This window comes from Heloderma suspectum, chromosome 3 (assembly GCF_057233095.1).
Source record: "Heloderma suspectum isolate Gila_16-S chromosome 3, 16-S_ref, whole genome shotgun sequence".
Lineage (NCBI taxonomy): Eukaryota > Metazoa > Chordata > Lepidosauria > Squamata > Helodermatidae > Heloderma > Heloderma suspectum.
In genome coordinates this window covers 317427893-317448904 of record NC_139460.1, presented here as the reverse complement: position 1 = coordinate 317448904, position 21012 = coordinate 317427893, and the positions used below count along the sequence as shown (strand labels likewise).

The following is a 21012-nucleotide window of genomic DNA, read 5'->3' as shown; positions in this document are numbered from 1 at the left end:
TAATGTATTCAAGGAGAATGTATGCTGCATTTTTTTTTTTTTAACACAGATACAAAAATATCTGGTATCTGATGTTTTCCATATCTTTATTCTTGCAGCACAGACTCATACCATTTGCCTGTTAGGTTTCAATATCTGACGACATGCACAGCGTGAAAAAGGGGGGAAAGGAAACTAAAAGATCAAAATTGAAGTACAGCATTACAGCATAAGGCTATCAATCCTATAGAGACATTTACATATAGCAACTTGCATTCTTTCCTAGTATATTTCAACAGTGTAAAAATTAAGGGTTAAACAACTCTGTCATTTTCTACTCAAGCTAAGGCTGGGTGATAAGATCCCATCAGAAGGGAGAAGAAATTCTGTCATGATGGAACAACACACCAAGACAGTTTTACCACACCTGATTTGTGAGAAAGTCCTCCTTACCACTTGGCAGGGCAACACATAAAACCAAGTTCACCCTGGGGTAGTTTGGTCAGCTGTACAGTTGTAATGTCACAAGAATCACAGGAATTCTTGTGGCAACTTTGGAGCTGAGGTATTGCCAAACAGTCTCCATTTTGAGCATCTGTCAGGGATGCTCTGACTTGGATTCCTGCATTGAGCAGGGGGTTGGACTCGATTGTCTTATAGGCCCCTTCCAACCTTACTATTCTATGATTCTAAATGCTTGTGCCTGAACTGCCAATGAAGGGCAGAAAGAGTTAATATCTGGAGTATTAAGGCTGTGCATGAGTCGCAAAGAACATGCCTTAACAGAGGGATTGGATGAGCTTCTTCCTATAAAGATATGTTGGGAATGTGCAGCTGAAAAGGGGGGGGGGGGGCCCTGAAGGTCACGCTACTGAATTAGTTCAGAAGTGGCACACGTTGGTACTAAGGTTGCATCAACTGCCAGGAACAGCTGATCACATTGCAATGGCACTTGAGTAATGGAGAAACAAGATACTAAACTATATATCCTGGGATACCACCAATATTTCCCATAACCCATTCTATGCATCCACAGACAAGTAGTAATGCAGGCACTCTGCTCCTTCCCTGCTAAGCTGAAGGAATGCTGTGGCTAAGTGACCGAGTTCTGAACCAGGAAGTTACTGGTTTAAACATTGCCTCTGTTGTGAACTCACAAGGTAGGCTTAGGCAAGTCACAATCTCTCAGTCAGTCTGCCTCTCACTGCATTTTTGTATGCAATTTCCCCCTAATGTGTGCCTGTGTACACACCAGTTTAGATCAGAGAACTGCACCACAACATTTAGAGAAGTGTGAGAAGTGAAAGTTAATCACATTCCAGTTCGTGTATTAGTTAGGGAAGCGAGAAATTTCTCCTCCATCCTTAATAAGAGCTTAATTCTACTTCTACTCTGCATAAGAAATGCTCACTAGCGCAAACCACGTACAGTTTACATAAGCCTGACAGTGATTTTGCAGTCTACACAGCATTAGCTTCTCAGAAATATTCCAAACATATCAAAACATACGACTGCAAAGTCTGCTTGCATTCTACCTTACCTGGCCATTTCCTAGCAAAGACGTGTCTTCCCCCATCAGAAGATATGAGCCAAAGAAGAAAACAAATGCGTGGCAAAATCCCAAGAAGGTCCAGTAAAGGAAAGGTTTAAAGCCCAAGTGGGCATTTTTACAGATGTCTCTGTAGAGAGGAAAGGGGAAATAGTACAAGGTCTTTACTGCTACTTTCCGAATAACAGTAAGTTCATTTTGATTTCTTAGGTATTTGTCATACTATCATTCCATATCTTTTGATATTTTGGTACAGCCTCGAAAATCACTGCCCTGTTAAGTGATACTGGGATGAACAACAAGAAAGACGGTTGCAAAGTTCAATGGGACCAGGCACCTTTTGTACTATAATGTGCTGACCTCATGACAAGTAAAGATAACTCAATACTATGTGCTGGGGGGTGGGGGAGAGAGACTGTGGCTGATCCTAGTTAACTTGCCCCATTCTTCAGTTCTCCTGCAACATTCCTTAGTCAATGAGCCAGCTTTCAATTTGTCAAAATATAATCAGCTTGCTTGATGGCTTTAGAGGTGGCAGCATTTAAATAAAATATATTTTAGCAGATCAAGTAGTATATTTCATACTTTAGAATCGCTTGATCACAGGTTCATTTCTTTGTTGCCTTTTTGCAATAGGTCTCACCACCCCCTCCCCCTTAAATTAATAAAACATCCTCTGGCAAAGCCTTAAATTAACAAAACCTATAATACAAGTTTAAGCATACTGTGTCATCTTTGTTTTCAGAGCTCAAAAACCCCCATTTACAACTGACCTCCCTCATCAAATGAGGCAGGCAGCCAGCCAGCTATCCATCTGGACATTTAAACTATCTATATTGAGGTTTTGCTCTGAGCCGCCATATCCAACTAGAACCACTAGGTTCAAAAGTTCACTAAAGCAAAGAAAAAAAGATTTTGCTTCTGCTGTGTCTCCTCCTTCGAGAACAGTATGGCTACAAATTCTCTGATCTAAGGAGGAAGGAAGAGGACAGATACCTGGTGTTCTTCCGCACCAACACTCATGCTCCTAAAAATTATTAAAAACTGACCATATTAACATACAGTTGCCTTGTACCAGGGGTGGGAAACGATTTTTCTGTTGAGGGTCACATTCCTTTGGAGTGTGATCTATCGGCGCCTGCATGCCAGTGGTGGGCAGAGCAAAGGACAGCAAGGGGCAGGATAAGAGCCAGAAGTGAGTGGGCCACACCTTTTCTTTCTTACTGCTACCCCTTTTCTCTTTTTCCTTCCCCGTCTAGCAAGCTGCTGGGGGAGGGACAGTTCACTCTTGTCAGTGGTCTGAACTTTTCGCTTGTAGAGAGGGCTTCTGAAATTAGGCTGAGGTTGCTCACTACTACCTTTTACAGTCTGACTCTTGGCCCATTTAGCCTAATATGGTCTACCTTGGCTTGCAAGGGCTTTCCAAATCTCAGGCAGACGTCTTTCCCAATCTTGTTGCCCAGGATCCTTTAACCAGAGATGGCAGGATTGAACCTGGCACATGCAAAGTATGTGCTCTACCACTGAGATGTGGCCCAATAACACCTGGATTATTCTCAAGTTTCAAAAGAAGAGAATCAGCGGGTTACATGAAAACAGACATGTTGGGATAGTCTAAGCAAACTAAGGGTTGGCACTTTAACAAATAGTTTCTGAAGGGGCTTATTTTCCACCACTGGTGGAATCATCATTTGCAAGCATAACACTCCCCCAAAAGAGCATGCTTACCGATAAAGTGTTGGCTTGCTTTGTAATACATGAGGGTGCACATGCTGCTCAAACAGACTGTACATGAGGACTGGCAGGGAAGTGAAACAAATGTTGTACAAAGTCAGATATACACTGTCATACAGAGTCTGAAAAGTGAGAAAGATGGAGAATTAGTGTTTTTTAAAAATGCCGAAACAGGAGAAAGGATGTCCATTGTTGTTGTTGTTATTGTTGTTATTATTGTTGTTGTTGTTATTTTATTACATTTCTATAACACCCATTAGCCAAAGCTCATCTAGTCAAGAGGCTCAGCTAAGAGCAATCAACAAATCAGGTTTTGTCATAGCCAGAAGACATTCACACCTGTCAACGATGCAACATAATAAAACATATATGCATATATGTGCTCCCATTTCAGCTTACAATATTTTAGACTATAACAACTAGTGAATATCAAGAGTTCACCCCACTCCTTGGTAAAACCTACATACACCTCTAAAGCAAATAACGATCACTCTAGTAGAGTACCCAAGGGAAGGATTTATTAGGGTAAAGTCAGGTTTCATCCCAGTTTAAGCTCTAGAAAACTCTGTTGATGAAAGATCCTAACTCTCATTTGGTTGGATCCAATTCGGGCCTTGCTTACGCACCCAGCCCCGCTGTCCCTGGTCTGCATGTGGCCGCGATACAGTGCTTCTGGGGCAAAGCCCCGAGACGAGTGCAAATGCATGTACAAGCCCTCAGTTGGAACCAACCCATTAGAAAACCCGTAAATCAGGAAGGGGTGAGGAGGTTGTCTAGTGTTCCCCTGCTTCCTCTTTATGTTAGCTAACCAGCTGGTAAAGTGGCTAAAATGCTGGAATTGGGTATAGAAAAAGGCAGGCTGAAATCCCCACTCAGCTATCATCTCCCTCACTCTCAAAATCACCTAATCAGGGTTGCCAGATGCATCTACTTGGGTGACCCCGCCCCTCTCTCTCTGTATCAGCTACATTGCGCATGCACTCTGGGAAACACCAGTGTACACTCAGCAATGGATTTTCTGCATGAGATGTGAAGCTGCTGTTAGCCCAAGCCTAACCTATTTCACAGCCCGTTCAGTGGTTAAAATGAGCTAATTCTGCATGCTACCTTGAGCTCCTGGAGGAAAAGTGGGGAACAAGTATGACAGAAAACAAGACATGCCACAAACATAGAAAGGGGTAAGAGCAAGCAGTGGCAGGGGTACCTTAAAGAAATAACAGATGGGTAAAAGCAGGCAAAACCCATACCATAAATCTAAATTTTCTAAGGGCACAATCCTATGGGGATAGGCGGCTGCCTATGAACTCAGAGGCGACCGCCTATCCAATGCAGGGCAGGAGAAGCACAGAGGGGATTGCTCCCTCCGCACTTCTGCTCTGCATTTGCAGCTAGACAGCCAATTTCAGCTGTCTAGCCGCGGGAAGGTGGAGCGAGGGAGGAGACTGCCAGATGACACATAGGATATGTCGTTCCAGCATTTCTGCCTTCCCTGCCCCAGAACACCCCCCAGAACGCCCTGTTTTGCCGCTCCGTGCTCTTCTTCAGAGCATGGAACAGGGGGAAGCTCGGTTCTCTGGGAACCAACCTCAGAGCATGGGCTCCAAAGTCAGTACCCGGAAAACCAGATACCCTATGGTGGTCTAGCCACTAACTAGCAGCCATAGGATTGCTCCCCCCATCTGATATTCTGTCCCCCCCACCCCCGCTTTCTTGGCCTGACTGCATTTGTGGCAACTTGGCCCTAGATGTAAAGAAAAATCTATTCATAGTTTTTTCAGCTCTCTAGCATACCTCCATTTGTTGTGCTTTCTAGAAGTCCCTAATGCTAGAGAACATTCCTTGGATGATACTGACACCCAACCAGCTCATCCTAAAATAGATATAACTTCACTTGCGTGAGTCTCAGTCTGTTCTTAAACAGTTCTTAAATGAAGTTCTTAAATAACCCCTGATTCTATTTTCACCTGTGTGACTCTGAAAATAAAATGCTTCCCCACAGAAACAGAATAGCTCTCATATACACTCCTACAACTTTACTAATAAGAACTTTAAAAGGTATCAAGCCCCAAGTGGGGATACTGAGATGTTACTGAAGGATAATCTGGCTGTCAGCAACAGCAATTCAATTTCATCTACTGTATAATATAAAATGTTATTCATGGGTGTTCATGGGTATTCATATACCCACCCATAAATGGGGGAGCAGGAGAGGGAAGGAAGAAATGCAACTGAATACTTACTTGTTGTGAAAACAAACAAAAGAACTGATATAAAAACTGTGGTGTAATAAAGCACACATTCTGGAAAACAAAAAGCAACACAACCAGTTAGGGACATAAGACACCAAGTTCTGAAGAAAAACCAACATATCTTGAATATGGCAAGAAGATATTTAAGTTCATATACTGTAAACCAGAACACTACCTCAATTAGGAATCGAAGGGGGAAAGGGTAAACCCTAATCCTACTGATTCTTAATTTTAAATACCATCAAATCCAGGACTAGAGTAGTAAGAAATAATTAACTACTGATAAAAGATAATGTCTTCCTAAAGGAAATCAACCCTGAGTGCTCATTGGAAGGACAGATACTGAAGCTGAAGCTCAACTATTTTGGTGAAGAGAAAACTCTCTGGAAAAGATCCTGATGCTGGGAAAGACTGAAGGCAAAAGGAGAAGGGGACGGCAGAGGATGAGATGGCTAGATAGCATCACTGATGCAATGAATATGGACTTGAGCACACTCCGGGAGAGAGCGCAGGACAGGAAGGCCTGGCGTGCTATGGTCCATGGGGTCACAAAGAGTCGGACACGACTGAACGACTGAACAACAACAACAACAAAAGATGTCTGGACTAAAAGAAAACTGCTCCTTGAATGGGGTGGCCACTGTTCATGATAAACCAAAATGTTCTCCCACACAACATTCCAGAGTTCAGAGATAAGCTGGAGATTCCCCATACAACTCAGCTGGGGCTTGCTGAAGCTGGCTACTGCAAGTCCTGGCCAAGTTCCTTTCCGTCCTGCTCGGATGGTGCCTGCAGGAGTCAGCTTCTGCAAGTGCCGGCGGGGTCACTTTCCGTGCAGAGAGAGACCCGCTGTGTGCTTCTCTCTGCTTGTAAAAAGGGGGTGGGGTGATGATGTCATGAGAAGGGGCAGGGCTTTGGGGCAGGGCCCCATACTCTTGACATCATTCAGCCTGCCAGGTTTTGTCAGGGGGGGCAACGTAGCCCTTGGACCAATAGTGGTTCTCCCCCACCCCCATACTGAGGCTTCACGCTAGTGCAGACTTAACAGCTCTATCAATTACTGTCAGCAAACAGGGAGTGCGTGCTCCCTCCCCTTCGTCCTCCCTGCCCAGAGTGATCCCTTCCATTTCCCTGCCTGTTAACCATGGTTTGTATTATGCGTGCATCGATGGAAGCCACATTTCCCTTATAAGTTAGGGACTCAGCATTTATCTTAGGGAAGTTCTTGGAAGGAAAGTTCTTCCAACCCTCCTCCTACCTGTGACCCCTGAAAAGCTTCCCTGGATGGTGGTGGTGGTGCTCCTGAACAACATGGAACGGGAAAAGCTTTCCTCCTGTGCACTCCCTTAAGTTAACTTATCTTAGGGTTCAAGCCTATATGTTTTTATTTTGTTTTATAAATACTAGTTCTTATGTTTTTTGGAGGCATTTTTGTATTTTCTTTTTATTACCCACCTTAAACTATTAGGAAAAGTGGGGTGTCAAAGTATTCAATGAATAAAATTATTACAGAACCTCATTTGTGGTGACCACAATTTGTGTCAGTGCAAATGTAATGCAAAACTATGGTTAAAAGAAGGGGAAGGGAGGGGAAAAAAAGTATGTGCATGGGAGGGATACAGAGTATGCATGCATGTGCAAACTGAGAGAGCTTGTGGTCCACCCCATACCACCTTATTGTGGTTATGAGACTGGCAGAGTTACATCTGTGCTGGTCCTGTCTGAGACCCTGGGAAACTGGGTATAACAATAATGAGCTAGGCTGACTTAAAGGTATCTCCTTAATTTTATGTTTCCTACTAAATTTTTAGGAATGCAAATAACTGCATGTTGTTGCTCAGTCGTTAAGTTGTGTCCGACTCTTCGTGACCCCATGGACCATAGCACGCCAGGCCTTCCTATCCTCCGCTCTCTCCCGGAGCGTGCTCAAGTTCATATTCATTGCATCGGTGATGCTATCTAGCCATCTCATCCTCTGCTGTCCCCTTCTCCTTTTGCCTTCAATCTTTCCCAGCATCAGTGACTTTTCCAGTGACTTTTCTCTTCACATTTGGTGGCCAAAATATTTCAGCTTCAGTATCTGTCCTTCCAATGAGCAGTCAGGGTTGATTTCCTTTAGGATTGACTGATTTGACCTCCTTGCAGTCCAGGGGACTCATAAGAGTCTTCTCCAGCACCACAGTTCGAAGGGATCAATCCTTCGGCGCTCAGCCTTCCTTATAGTCCAGCTCTCATAGCCATACGTTACTACTGGGAAAACCATAGCTTTGACTATGCGGACCTTTGTTGGCAAGGTGAAGTCTCTGCTTCTTACTATGCTGTCTAGGTTTGCCATAGCTTTCCTCCCAAGGAGCAAGCGTCTTTTAATTTCATGGCTACAGTCACCGTCTGCGGTGATCTTGGAGCCCAAGAAAAAAAAATCTGTCACTGCTTCCAGTTCTTCCCCTTCTATATGACAGGAAGGGATGGGGCCAGATGCCATGATCTTCGTTTTGTTAATGCTGAGTTTCAAACCAGCTTTTGCACTCTCCACTTTCACCCTCAACAAGAGGCTCTTTAGATCCTCCTCGCTTTCTGCCATTAGGGTGGTATCGTCTGCGCATCGGAGGTCGTTGATAATTCTCCCAGCAATCTGAATTCCGACCTGTGATTCCGTTTCTCATGATGTATTCTGCATATCAGTTAAATAAGCAGGGCGACAATATGCAGCCTTGACATACTCCTTTCCCAATTTTGAACCAATCGGTTGTTCCATGTCTGGTTCTTACTGTTGCTTCTTGTCCCTCGTACAGGTTTCTCAGGAGACAGGTAAGGTGGTCTGGTACTCCCATCTCTGGGTTTTTCTGGAATTCTCTTGCTTTCTCCATGATCCAGTGAACGTTGGCGATTTGACCTCTAGTTCCTCTGCCTCTTCGGAACCCAGCTTGTACTTCCGGTACTTCTCGGTTCACATACTGCCGAAGCCTAGCTTGTAGGATTTTGAGCATCACCTTGTTGGCGTGTGAAATGAACGCAATTGTACGGTAGTTTGAACACTCTTTGGCGTTGCCCTTCTTTGGAATTGGAATGTAAACTGACCTTTTCCAGTCTTGTGGCCACTGTTGAGTGTTCCAAATTTGCTGGCATATTGAGTGCAGCACTTTAACAGCATAATCTTTTAGGATTTTAAATAGCTCAGCTAGAATACTGTCATCTCCACTAGCTTTGTTGTTACTAATGCTTCCTAAGGCCCACTTGACTTCACTCTCTAGGATGTCCGGCTCAAGTTCAGTGACCGCACTATCATGGCTATCAGGGACATTCAGATCTTTCTTGCATAGTTCTTCTGTGTATTCTTGCCACCTCTTCTTAATCTCATCTGCTTCTGTTAGGTCCCTGCCTTCTTTGTCCTTTATCATGCCCGTCTTTGCACAAAACGTTCCCTTGAGATCTCCGATTTTCTTGAAGAGATCTCTAGTCTTTCCCATTCTATTGTTTTCCTCGATTTCTTTGCATTGTTCATTTAAGAAGGCCTTCTTGTCTCTCCTTGCTATTCTCTGGAACTCTGCATTCAGTTGGATATATCTTCCCCTTTCTCCTTTGCTTTTCATATCCCTTCTTTCCTCAGCTACTTGTAAAGCCTCATCAGACAGCCACTTTGCTTTCTTGCATTTCTTTTTCTTTGGGATGGATTGAGTTGCTGCCTCCTGAACAATGTTATGGACCTCTGTCCATAGTTCCTCAGGCACTCTGTCTATCAAATCCAATCCCTTAAATCTATTCCTCACCTCCACTGTATATTCATAAGGTATTTGATTTAGGTCATACTTGAATGGTTTAGTGGTTTTCCCTACATTCATCAATATAATAACTGCATATATTATAATAATATAATGTGCTGCAACAATGTAGAATGTGTAGAAATCTGGTGAACAACTTCTGAAGCTATGTGATTTCTTCACAAAGCATTGTTCGGAGATTTCTACATGTGCTTCTCCCTGTTACAGTTAACTCCAAGGATATACTACAAAAACAAAGTATTTCTAGCTAAAGGAATCTCGAGTTACAATTTGAAGGAACTTACCTTGTAAAAAAAGTACTGTACAAGGGTTGCTATTCTAATATAGTAAAGGTGGCCATGGACAAAAAGTAACTTGGAAAGGAACTTAAATCTTGCTATTGCATAGTCACTGTTTCTTACAGCTTGTCTTCCTTCTTTGCCCATGATACCTATAAAATGTGGGAGATGAAAGAAAAATTAAGCTAAATCCACCCCTCCAAAGCTCCCACACAATGCAGAGGAGATAAACTGAAGCAGAATCTAAGCAACTTACACAATGATTAGAAGGGATTCAGGCATTTCAAGTGCTGCTTATTAATTTAAAGAACCCCTGACTGGACAAGAATAAGCCTATCAACTTTTAACTCTTGAGTATTGGAAGGATGAATTTAATATTATTTAATGCAGTGTTTGAAAAAGCCATTTGCCTGTCTGCATGTGATAAAAATTGCCTCTAGTTTATCAGATAGGGATACTTTATTTTAAAAAGTATTCCTTTTAAAATTAACATCACACATGATTAACTGGGGCATGTGTGAAGAAGTAGGTCCATAAAACTATCGTAGCTCGTAGCTTTTTGTGGACTTAACTTCAAGGCTGACATAGTACATTGTCTTTAAAAAATAGTATTCTAGACCCGATTCTAGTCATCTTTATGCATAGATACTATAAATGCTGTAATCCTGCACACGTCAGTTTCAGCGGGGCTGAAAGAATGTCTAGGATTTATTACTGTATTTTTTAATTAAATTTATATACCACCTTTCCACTACAAAAAGTAGTAGGATCTACAAAGGAAGGGTGCATCATCCTGAGCTTCACAGATGCTGGGGTTTTCCATTCTCCAATGGGAAGGGGAAAGCTTGTGTGTATGTAGGGAATTTCTAATATTCACCCAGACAGTTTCCTTTTGACACCAGTGGCCCAGAAGATCAAAGGAACAGCTGCTTCTGCTGACCAATATCTTCACCATCTGTAGCATCCTCTGCCTCTTTCCTCTGGAGGGAAGAGCCTGGAACTTGGACTAGATCACTAGTTGCCAGTGGCAAGAAGAAACTGAGTTCCTCCCCCAACGTATCTCTAATTATATTATTATTTTGTTCTAAAATTCTAAGCCTCTTTAGGAAACATCCTTAGATGACAAGTGGGGCATAAATATATTTTATTCATTACTTTATATTAAACTGAAAAGCCCCTATGCACACAGAGCTTCTGGTTTCCAGCTCAGGTCTTTCATATACAGAACAGATCCCCAATGTTTTTCTGTTTACTGAATTTTAAATAAAATGAGACTTTGACATAATGCCAAAATAAAAAATCCAGATATAGATGCATGATGAGAAGGCTCTTACCTATCCCAACATGAGCTTCTTGTATCATGCTGACATCATTAGCCCCATCACCAATAGCTAAAGTGATAGGTTTCTCTGGAGATGTTTTTATCAGCCGTACAACCTGTAAGGGAAAACAGGATTGAAAATAAAGTTTAACATTATCCAGGAATCCCAATGATTCATTCTTGAGATGCTCAGATATGGAAGACCATTAACAAAGCCCATGGACAGGGCAGGGCTTAAGAGTCAACCACATTTTCTGCACTGTTTACTAATAAGGTGGAAATAAGGAATGTGGCAGAGATATAGAAATATGCCAGTATTAAAGCTGCACTGGTTCTGTGTGCCTGCCAGACAAAGCCTTGCAGTCATTCATATGGAATGAGTGGACTGTCCATGTTCCCTGACCGGTGTTTGATAGCCCCCTGACTTGAAGTGCTTCAAGGCACAATCCAGATAGGAAGATCTGGATTTCTCTTCTTCTTGCAAATTCTAACCATTATCCAACTAAATGCATCAGGCTGACCTGTCCTCTGACACCTCTCCTCCTAAAGTCTCAGGAAAGCTATTCTGCTCCAATAAAATTTATTCTCAAATACGATTGGATGGTGAGACTGGAAAAAAATGTGGTACAAAGGGAAAAAGAAGTGTACGTAGACTTTGTTCTAGTCCACATTACTCCTGTGTTTATGGTAGCTAGGGGTCCTACCTATCTGTTTTCTAAATGCAGTATAATGACCAAGAGCAAAAGCCAGAAGGTCTCTAGTTCAGTTCTCACCTCAATCTCACCAAGTGGCCTTGGGTAAGTCACTTTTTCTCGGCCTCAGTCCATATCTGCAATATGGGAATAATACTGGCCTGCCTTAGGGTTATTGAGATAAGGTATGTGAAATGCTTTGAACATTCCAAAGTACTATATATCGGTAGTTTTAAAACAATATTCTGAAACTGAGTAATGTGGAAGCTTACTGGGATTTCCTCAAAGAAATCACTAATGGTAGACAAACATGCCGGTTTTTCCCAGTCTGCCCTGAGAAGGTGTACAGGAATGTTGGACATGCCATACGGCACACTCAGGTCACATAGGGTGACAGACAACCGATAGGCTCAACCGAGAATTCAGAGGGCACCACAGAACATGTCTCAGATGCCCAGGGGTTACTTGGCAAGCTGACCAGTCTTGAAAATACTCCCTAAAAGCAGAAGTGTTGAGAGTCACTGTGGGAGACTATGGTGGCTAAATGGCCCCAAGAGTCCCTCTTTGAAAACTTTGAGCAAATTACCTTTGCTTTCTGCAGAGGCGCCATGCGACAGCACAGCACTGCAGAGCAATTCCTACAGACTTCCATGAAGAGCTTCTCATGTTGCCTGAGTGCAAGGGAGAGGCTGGTCCCATCCACCACCAGCCCATGCTGGATTACATGGTCATCCTTTATTCTAACAAAGGAGGGAAGAAAATGTTATTGTCGGCAAACAAATCCTTTACTGTTTTGTGAAGGCCACCAATTAGACTCGTCAAATGCTCAAAGAAAGAGCGACTGTACATAGCAACAAGATGAAGAACTAAGCGTCCCTCTCCTTTCCCAAAGCAACAGGCTTGTTAGCATCGGGTGAGGATTTCATTTATGCGGCAAAGAAGTAGATGTAAAGTGACTGGTTTATTTGTATGCTGGTGAGTTCTGCAAAGAACTGTTAACATTATCCGTTCAGACACAGGCAGCATTTTACCTCCTGGCTAGCTTCCTTAGCTCATCTGCGCATGTACTGTCTGATTTCTGCTGTACAAGTTCCAGAATATTCATGGTTCTATGGAAGTGTCCACATGATAAGCTGACATTAACAGCCGTTTCATGCTTGTCGCCAGTGAGCACCCACACTTTAATACCCGCCAGTCGGAGGGCTTCTATGGTTTCTTGCACTTTATCTTGGAGCCTGAAAGTAAGGAAACAGTACCCATTAACAATAATAAAAGCGATCTTTTTAGCGTTATAATCTGTTTTATTTCCCTTAGATTATTCCAGTTTTGTTAGTAATGTGGAAGGATGAAGAGCCCTGCCCACCTATCACTGCTCTAGCTTTTGAAATTTCACTACCTGTTCGCACATCATGACAGCCCACCATGGCTTAATTTATCCATGGGGGCTGTTGCACTGTGTCAGGTGCCTGCAGGCGGCCAGCTTGCCATGGCTTGTTGTGTCGATCAAACCCAGGCAGCAGGGGTTGTTTGCAGGTTAGATAACCCTCAAATAACCCATGGCTTGTTTTAGGGTTATTTGAGGATTTGTCTAACCCTCAAACAACTCCTGCCGCCTGGGTGCATACAACAATGCAAGCCACAGCAAGGCAGGCACCATGCAAAAATGATGCCTGTGGGCGCCCAGCACAACACGACAGCCCCCGCTAGTAAATTAAGCCATGGTGGGCTGTTGTGTTGTGCGAATCAGGGCTACATATCGCTCACATGCTCTCACCAAGCTCGGCTTCTGTACTAAGCCTTCTCCATATTCAGACTTGCTTTGAGAAGCAACATTTCCTTTACACGTACATTTATTTTTAAACATTTGTATGCAGTACCATACATGACCAAAACACTGATAGAATGCTCATAACCTGCTACTCCAAAGATGGTATAGCTTTTGGCTAGTAAAAGCTATACCCTGGCAGGCTCAGCTATACCACAACCAGTTCTTATCCCCTAAACACTGACATTTTTTATGCTGAACACAAATGGCCTGGTACATACAAAAAGACTGCCAATTCACTTCCCATGGTGGTATGATGGGCATACATCATTCTCCCCATGTTATAATATGCTATAATGTTATAGTACAGGTAGTACATACTTGTCTTCTACTCCTGTAGCTCCAAGTAATTCCAGATCTTTTTCTATAAGGTTATACACCTCTGCCACCCGCTCTTCCCGCTGCTGTAAGGCAGTTTTTGCCTTGTGAAGGCATTTTTCCACTTCCTGATACTCCTCTGCTGAAAATCTTCGGTAAGCTACACACAGAGTCCTTAATCCTTTCTAAGAAAAAATTAAAGAAGTGATTATTAGACATGACATTGGCAATAAAGTATTTTCTGCTGATGGGGTGCATTAGGAAAAGGCTACACTATTGATCTCTTCCATAAAACCCCAAGAGCAAGTAATATTTTGATATTTCAACTACTTTTATCCTGACTGATAGAAGAAGGGGAGGAAGAGAAGGAGAGTGCAGGCAGGAGGACCAAAGAGGATGACTTGAGGGCTGGATCCAGTCTGCAGATAGCCAGTTGGACTTTGCTAGTTTACAAATGCTGGAGGAGGAAGATAAAGAGAACCACATGTGGCCTTAAGCAGCAATTATATTGGGATTAGAATGATTTATACCAGCCTTTCCCAATGTGGTACCCTCAAGATGTTTTTGGGTTACAACTTCCATCACCCCTAAGCATTGGCCATGATGGCTGGTGTTGACGGAAGCTGTAGTCCAAAACACCTGGAGGGTACATGTTAGGAAGCATGACTTATACAACGCTATGTAAAGCCTGTTCCTTCCGAACAGCTGAACTAATAGGCTTGCAAAAATCGGAGGCCAATGCAAGGATGAGAACTTGTCATATTAAGGAGGTGAAGAGTTAACAAATTGTCTTTCAGGCATTATTATGTACAAAAATACTACCTGGAAATCCCGGAGTCCTCAAGACTGCTTTAATGGCCAAAGCAAACTATGCATTGTGCAGTTTTTCTGAGAGCTATTTACAACAACCTCTATCCTGCTCCACTGGAGTTCCAGACCAGCCTTCTTCATCAAGTTTTAATTAGGCAACATAATTACAGTCAAGGCCAGAAATACTGGAACAAGGATAACTGTTTTGGCAGTTGGCCTCTGTACACCATCACATTGAAGTTGAAAGGAACCACACCCAGATGGCAGCATGTGCCCCACTTACAGCTGGAAGTCCTGACTTAGCTCCCATCTGGGTATGTTTCCTTTCAGCTTCAATGTGGTCGTGTGCAGAGGCCAACTGCCAAAACAGTTATCCTTGTTCCAATATTTCTGGCCCTGACTATTTATACAATCGGTTCAGGTGTAAATACTGAAGACCTAAGCACAAACTGAGCTAGCCATTTTTAAATCACAATTGGCTCTCTGCTTCCAGCTACCTTTCCATCTTCCTTTGAGTTTTGAAAAGGATGTAGACAGTATCAGTCAATATGGACTGGGGTGGGGAAATACACATTGTAATGAGGCAGGACACAGGGTAAGCTGGACTAGAAATGACAGGGAAGACAGGGACTCAATTCATGACAGCCTCATAGGAATTTGTCAGTCAGTCAACAGCTAAAGTCAATCTGACACCAAACTGTCAGGTTGCAACCTGAGAAACAGCACTCTAAACATTGTTGGTATTGGAGCACCCTAAAAAAGAGTGCTCTGCAGCTGCACTGTGTTCCACAGGATGTTAAAGCCTGTGCACAGTATTGTGATTGCAACACCCCAATACTGAAAGATCTGCACTGGTTGCCAATTGGTTTCTAGGCTCAATTCAAAGGTGTTGGTTTTAATCTTTGAAGCTCTAAACAGCTTAGGGTCTGGCTGTGTGAGGAACTATCTCTCTTGGTATGAACCTGCTCAGTTATTAAGTTCAGCAGGAGAGACCCTTTTGCAGACCCTTTCACTTGCAGAGGCCCACTTGCTGAGCACGTGGAAAGGGGTTTTCTTCTCTGTTGCTCCCAAACTCTGGAAGACATTCCCCCTGGAGTTGCAGTGGGTCCCCACTCTGCATTCAGGAACAGGGTCAAGACACATCTTTTTAATTTTGATTTTTAAATTGTTACTGTTTTAAGGTTGTTTTTAATGTTTTGCCGTATTTTTATTTGATTATGGTTTTTATTTTCTGAACATTTTGTAAAACACCTTGGTTGGCTTCAGAAAGGCAGTACTGAAATACAATGAATGAATGAATGAATGAATGAATGAAACAAAGGATGCAAAAAGGGGTTCAGGCAGATGTCCAACTCTACTGCTGTTCCTTTCAGCTTAAAAGAAGCCTAACTACATCTTTATCCAGACCGGAAGGTTTCTAAAGCTTTTTTTTTAAACCATCTCCCAGCTTTTAACACAAAGAGGGCAAATCTGACATGCAATAATGCACTGAAGCCCAGTTCCCATTATACAGGAACTAGAAATGCAGGGCCCACAAATGGGAGCTGCAATAAAACATTACAGTGTGAAATGCTCCCTCTTCAAGAATCCAGCCACTCCATTTATTTATTTATTTATTATTTAATTTATTAATTGCCCATCTGGCTGGTCACCCAGCCACTCTGGGCGATGTACAACATACAATAAAACAATAAAATTCTACAATAAAAACATTTTCTAAAATACCCTAACCCACCCCAAATGCCTGCCTGAACAGCCACGTTTTTAATGCACGACGGAAGCTTATTAAAGAGGGGGCATGACGGAGTTCCCTAGGGAGGGAGTTCCACAGAGTGGGGGCCACTACAGAAAAGGCCCTCTCCCTCGTCCCCACCAGTCTAGCTGTCCTGGCTGATAGGACAGAGAGAAGGCCATCCGAGGCTGATCTTGTTAAGCGGCCTGTCTGGTGCTGCTGGAGGCGCTCCTTAAGATAGGCTGGGCCGGAACCAGATAGGGTTTTAAAGGTCAAAACCAACACCTTGAATTTGGCCCGAAAAACAACTGGTAACCAGTGCAACTCCTTCAGCACTGGAGTGATGTGATCTCGCCAGCGGCTGCCTTTAATCAGGCGAGCTGCCGCATTCTGTACCAGCTGCAACTTCTGAACCGTCTTCAAGGGTAATCCCACGTAGAGCGCATTACAGTAGTCTAAACGAGAGGAGACCAGGGCATGTACTACCGATGGGAGCAGATGGTCGGGAAGGAAGGGGCGCAGCCGCCGTATCAGATGGAGTTGTCCGGCTCACAGCTGACACCTGAGCCTCCATGGACAGCTGGGAGTCCAAAATGACCCCCAGGCTGCAGAACTGGTCTTTCAAGGGTAGCCGTACCCCATTCAACACTAGGTCAACATCCCCTAGCCTCCTCTTGTCTCCCACCAAAGGTACCTTGGTCTTGTCAGGGTTCAGCTTTAGCCTATTCCTCCCCATCCAGCCACTCACCGTCTCCAGACATTTGGACAGGGATTCTATGGCCAACCTTGGTGAAGATTTGAATGAGAGGTAGAGCTGCGTGTCATCCGCATATTGATGACACAGCACCCCAAACCTCCTGATGATAGCCCCCAGCGGCTTCACATAGATGTTAAATAGCATCGGGGAGAGGATGGAACCCTGTGGCACCCCACAAGTGAGTGGCCACGGGTCCGAAACCTCCTCTCCCAGTGCTGCCCTCTGGTACCTGCTGGAGAGGAAGGACCGGAACCACTGCAATGCGGTGTCTCCAATGCCCAACCCCTCCAGGCGGTCCAGGAGGATACCGTGGTCAATGGTATCAAAAGCCGCTGAGAGGTCGAGGAGAACAAGGAAGGAGCATTCACCTCTATCCAAAGCCCTCCTCATATCATCTACCAAGGCAACCAAGGCCGTTTCTGTCCCATGCCCAAGCCTGAAGCCCGATTGAAATGGGTCTAGATAATCAGTTTCTTCCAAGTGTGCCTTCAACTGCACCGCCACCACCCGCTCATTCACCTTGCCCAAAAATGGCAGATCTGAGACTGGGCGAAAGTTGTTCAGAACTTGAGGATCCAAGGAGGGCTTCTTTAAGAGCGGTCTTATCACTGCCTCCTTGAGGGCTGATGGCATCACTCCCTCTTCAAGGGAGGCGTTCACCACCGCCCTGATCCCCTCACCCAGTCTCTCTCTGCAGCTCATAATGAGCCAAGATGGGCAAGGATCAAGTAAGCAGGTGGCCGGCCTTACAGATGAAAGCACCTTGTCCACTTCATCAGGAGGAAGAAGCTGGAACCCATCCCACAAAACCGGTTTGCCACAGGCTGCCTCTTGCTCACTAACTGTATCCACAGCGTGCAGAGTAACACACCTAATCTGATCAATTTTATCTGCAAAGTGCCTTGCCAAGGCCTCACAGGAGGCCTTATAATGCTCCAGTGGTTCCGGAGCCACAGGACCGACCAGGCTCCGGACCACTTGGAACAGCCTCCTGGGACAGCACTCTGCAGACGTGATGGAGGCAGCATAATATTCCTTTTTTGCTGCCTTCACCACCACGTGATAGGCTGAAGATACAGCTCTAGCTTGTGTCTGATCATCTTTGGAGCGAGACTTCCACCACCGGCGCTCTAGCCGTCTCACCTCCTGTTTCAGAGCTCGTAACCACGGATTGAACCATGGTGCAGTCCGTGCCCTGTTCAGGGGGAGAGGGCGTTTCGGAGCCACCTGATCTAATGCCCCAGTGATTGCAGCATTCCAGCCACCCACCAGGGTCTCGACCGAGTGGCCGTTGGTGTGCCCCAGAGAATCCCCAAGCGCGTTCAGGAATCCATTTGGATCCATAAGACGCCTGGGGCGGACCATTTTAATGGGTCCTCCACCCCTGCGGAGGGGTTGTGGAACCGAGAAGTCCAACGTCACCAGACAGTGATCTGACCATGACAAGGGGGTGGTGGATATACTCCCGACTTCCAGATCACTCCCCCTTCTCCAGAAACAAACACAAGGTCTAGTGCATGACCGGCCACATGGGCGGGCCCAGTTAGAATATGGTGCAGCTCCCAGGAGGCCATGGTCTCCGTGAAGTCCCGAGGTGCTCCTGTGAGGATGGCCTCCGAATGTACGTTGAAGTCCCCCAACACCAATAAGATAGGGGACTGCACATGCACATCAGAGACCACCTCCAGCACCTTGGCCAGGGAGTCAGTCGTGCAGCGGGGTGGACGGTACACGAGCAGAATCCCCAGACTGCCCTTCGGGCCCAACCTCCAGTAAATGCACTCAGCAACCTTGATCTCCTGGAGAGGGGGCCTGGTGAAGACCACGGACTCTCCGTAGATAAGAGCCACTCCCCCTCCCCGATCCCCAGCCCTCGGCTGCTGTGCATACGAAAATCCAGCTGGACACATGGCTGCAAGGGTTGGAGCAGCAGCCTCGGCCAGCCAGGTCTCCGTAATACATGCCAGGTCTGCACCCTCATCCAGGATCATGTCATGGATGAGGGAGGTTTTCTGGGTAACAGACCTGGCATTGCAGAGCAGCAGACAAAGGCCAGAAGATGGGGTCACGCCTCCCCCAGCCATCCTTCGGCTCTCCCTTGTTCCCCTTACCTGGCATGGCCTGCCCCTAGCGCTCCGCCAGCGCCTGCTGCCCAGCCTCGGTATGTTCTGGCCCCCAACACTCCCCCCACTGCCTCCATCAGGTGGACACATGACCCCTCGCTCCCACCTATCAGGCAGGCTACCCACCCCTAAAAACGCAACAAAATCCCCCAGAAAAACAAACAAACAAAAAAACAATTAAAAATCCCCTTAAAAATAATGCCAGGCCGGAGTCCACAGGGAAGGCCTGGTGGTGGTGGTGGCAGCAGCAGGCCCGGCAGCAGCAGGCACGCCTCTTCCCCGATGGTGGTGGTGGCCTCTCCTGCAGGCCCTGGCTCTCCCAGGCCACCTCAGCCAGCCAGCTTATGTAGCCCCTCCAGGGAGGGGCAGGTGGAGCAGCACAGCTGGCTCTGTACCTGGGGGCCTGGTCCTGCAGGGACTGGCAGTCTGCCAGGCAGAAGTCTACAGGGAAGGCCTGGTGGTGGTAGTGGCGGCGGCAGCAGCAGCAGCAGGCCCAGCAGCAACAGGCACGCCTCTTTCCCGGTGGTGGTGGTGGCCTCTCCTGCAGGCCCTGGCTCTCCCCCCATTCCATTACCCATCCCCAGTTTTCTGTCCCCTCTGCTCAGTCAGTCAGCATTCTGTGTCTATTCAGTCAGCATTCTGTGCCTATTGAGCATGCTCAGTCCTCATTGGGGCTTGCAGGAGAGGCTTCACTCTGAGGATTTTTTTTCTAAAGGTTTTTTGAACTTCTGCAAACGTTGGGAGCTTACCCGAATGTGGGTGGTACCAGCACTAAGCTATTAGCATCCATGATTCATAAATACAGTAGCCCCCATGAAACTTCTCTAGGCTGTCCTCAGGATCTTGGCAAAGTGGAACTATTTCAAGCTGTTGTCATCATGGGAATACCAATGGTCAGGAAAGTATTATCTACATAGAGGCAACAGTTCATACAAACAACATTTCCATGCAACTCTGGTGAGGCTGTGGGCCCACATCCCCCTGGAGGTTGCATAGGAACCACAACCACATGTATGAATCAGCTCTTACCCCACATTCAACCAACCTGGATTGATTCTCTCTCTCTCTCTCTCTCTCTCTCTCTCTCTCTCAATCTCTCTCTCTCTCAATAAATTTTTCATTTTTTATTGATGATTTGAAATTTCACTCTGATCTACCCGGAAGCTTGAAAGCAACGCTCTCACGTACCAAAGCAAATTCATCCACGTGAATTCTTGTTTTTTCTATTTCTCCATCTTTACTCCGAGGAAGAATAACAGATTCTGCTCCTTTGGTAAATAAGAGCTTCTCACCTGTAAAGGAACAGTTTTAAGAAAAAAAATTACAAGCCTTCAATGAATGCTAACCCTTTCAGCAGCCACAAGTGTCCCTCACAAGCTGCTTAGGACTTTTTAAGGTGGGAATAAAACAACTTCAACAACTTTGTCACATTCCTTGGCTTACCTGATGGACTTTCTACAATTACACTCATCCTTCTGCGATCTGCGTTAAACTCCAAAACATGTAGCAATCTGTACCTTTAAAGGGGGAGGAAAGATAACGTTTACACCATCTACTGAACCAAAGGCCAAGATATTAGATTAGTTAAGTGTAGAGGACCACATTAGAAAGTTGCATGCCTGCTACTGCACTCATGGGTTATGCCCAGTGAGCTGATGGGGCTGGAGAAGAGAAGCAGCTGAGAGGCTGGGTGGGTGGTGGGAAGAGGGGGCATCTCACAGCCTCAGAGATGGGTGGGGTGCTGAGAATACTCACCTGGCAGTGGTAGTGGGGCGGTGGGCAGGGAGGAGGAGGAGAGCGCACACAGGCAAGCAGGCTTCTAGATGCAATCACCCTCCCAAAGTTCTTGCCTACCATCAAGTCTAC

The 21012-nt window shown here is 45.2% G+C and overlaps 1 protein-coding gene across 6 annotated transcripts in view; it reads right to left on the bottom strand.

Moving 5' to 3' along the window:
• Positions 1-21012, bottom strand: part of ATP11B (ATPase phospholipid transporting 11B (putative)) — a 115119-nt gene that overhangs the window by 36312 nt on the left and 57795 nt on the right. For all 6 annotated transcript variants that reach the window (XM_084847585.1, XM_084847586.1, XM_084847587.1 and 3 more), the window contains 10 exons: positions 20590-20663; positions 20335-20438; positions 13728-13909; positions 12613-12816; positions 12168-12321; positions 10903-11005; positions 9575-9720; positions 5503-5562; positions 3257-3384; positions 1520-1658 (listed from right to left, as the gene is read on the bottom strand). In XM_084847585.1, the coding sequence (XP_084703711.1) occupies positions 1520-1658; positions 3257-3384; positions 5503-5562; positions 9575-9720; positions 10903-11005; positions 12168-12321; positions 12613-12816; positions 13728-13909; positions 20335-20438; positions 20590-20663 (1294 nt within the window). The remainder of the gene's footprint in view (positions 1-1519; positions 1659-3256; positions 3385-5502; positions 5563-9574; positions 9721-10902; positions 11006-12167; positions 12322-12612; positions 12817-13727; positions 13910-20334; positions 20439-20589; positions 20664-21012) is intronic.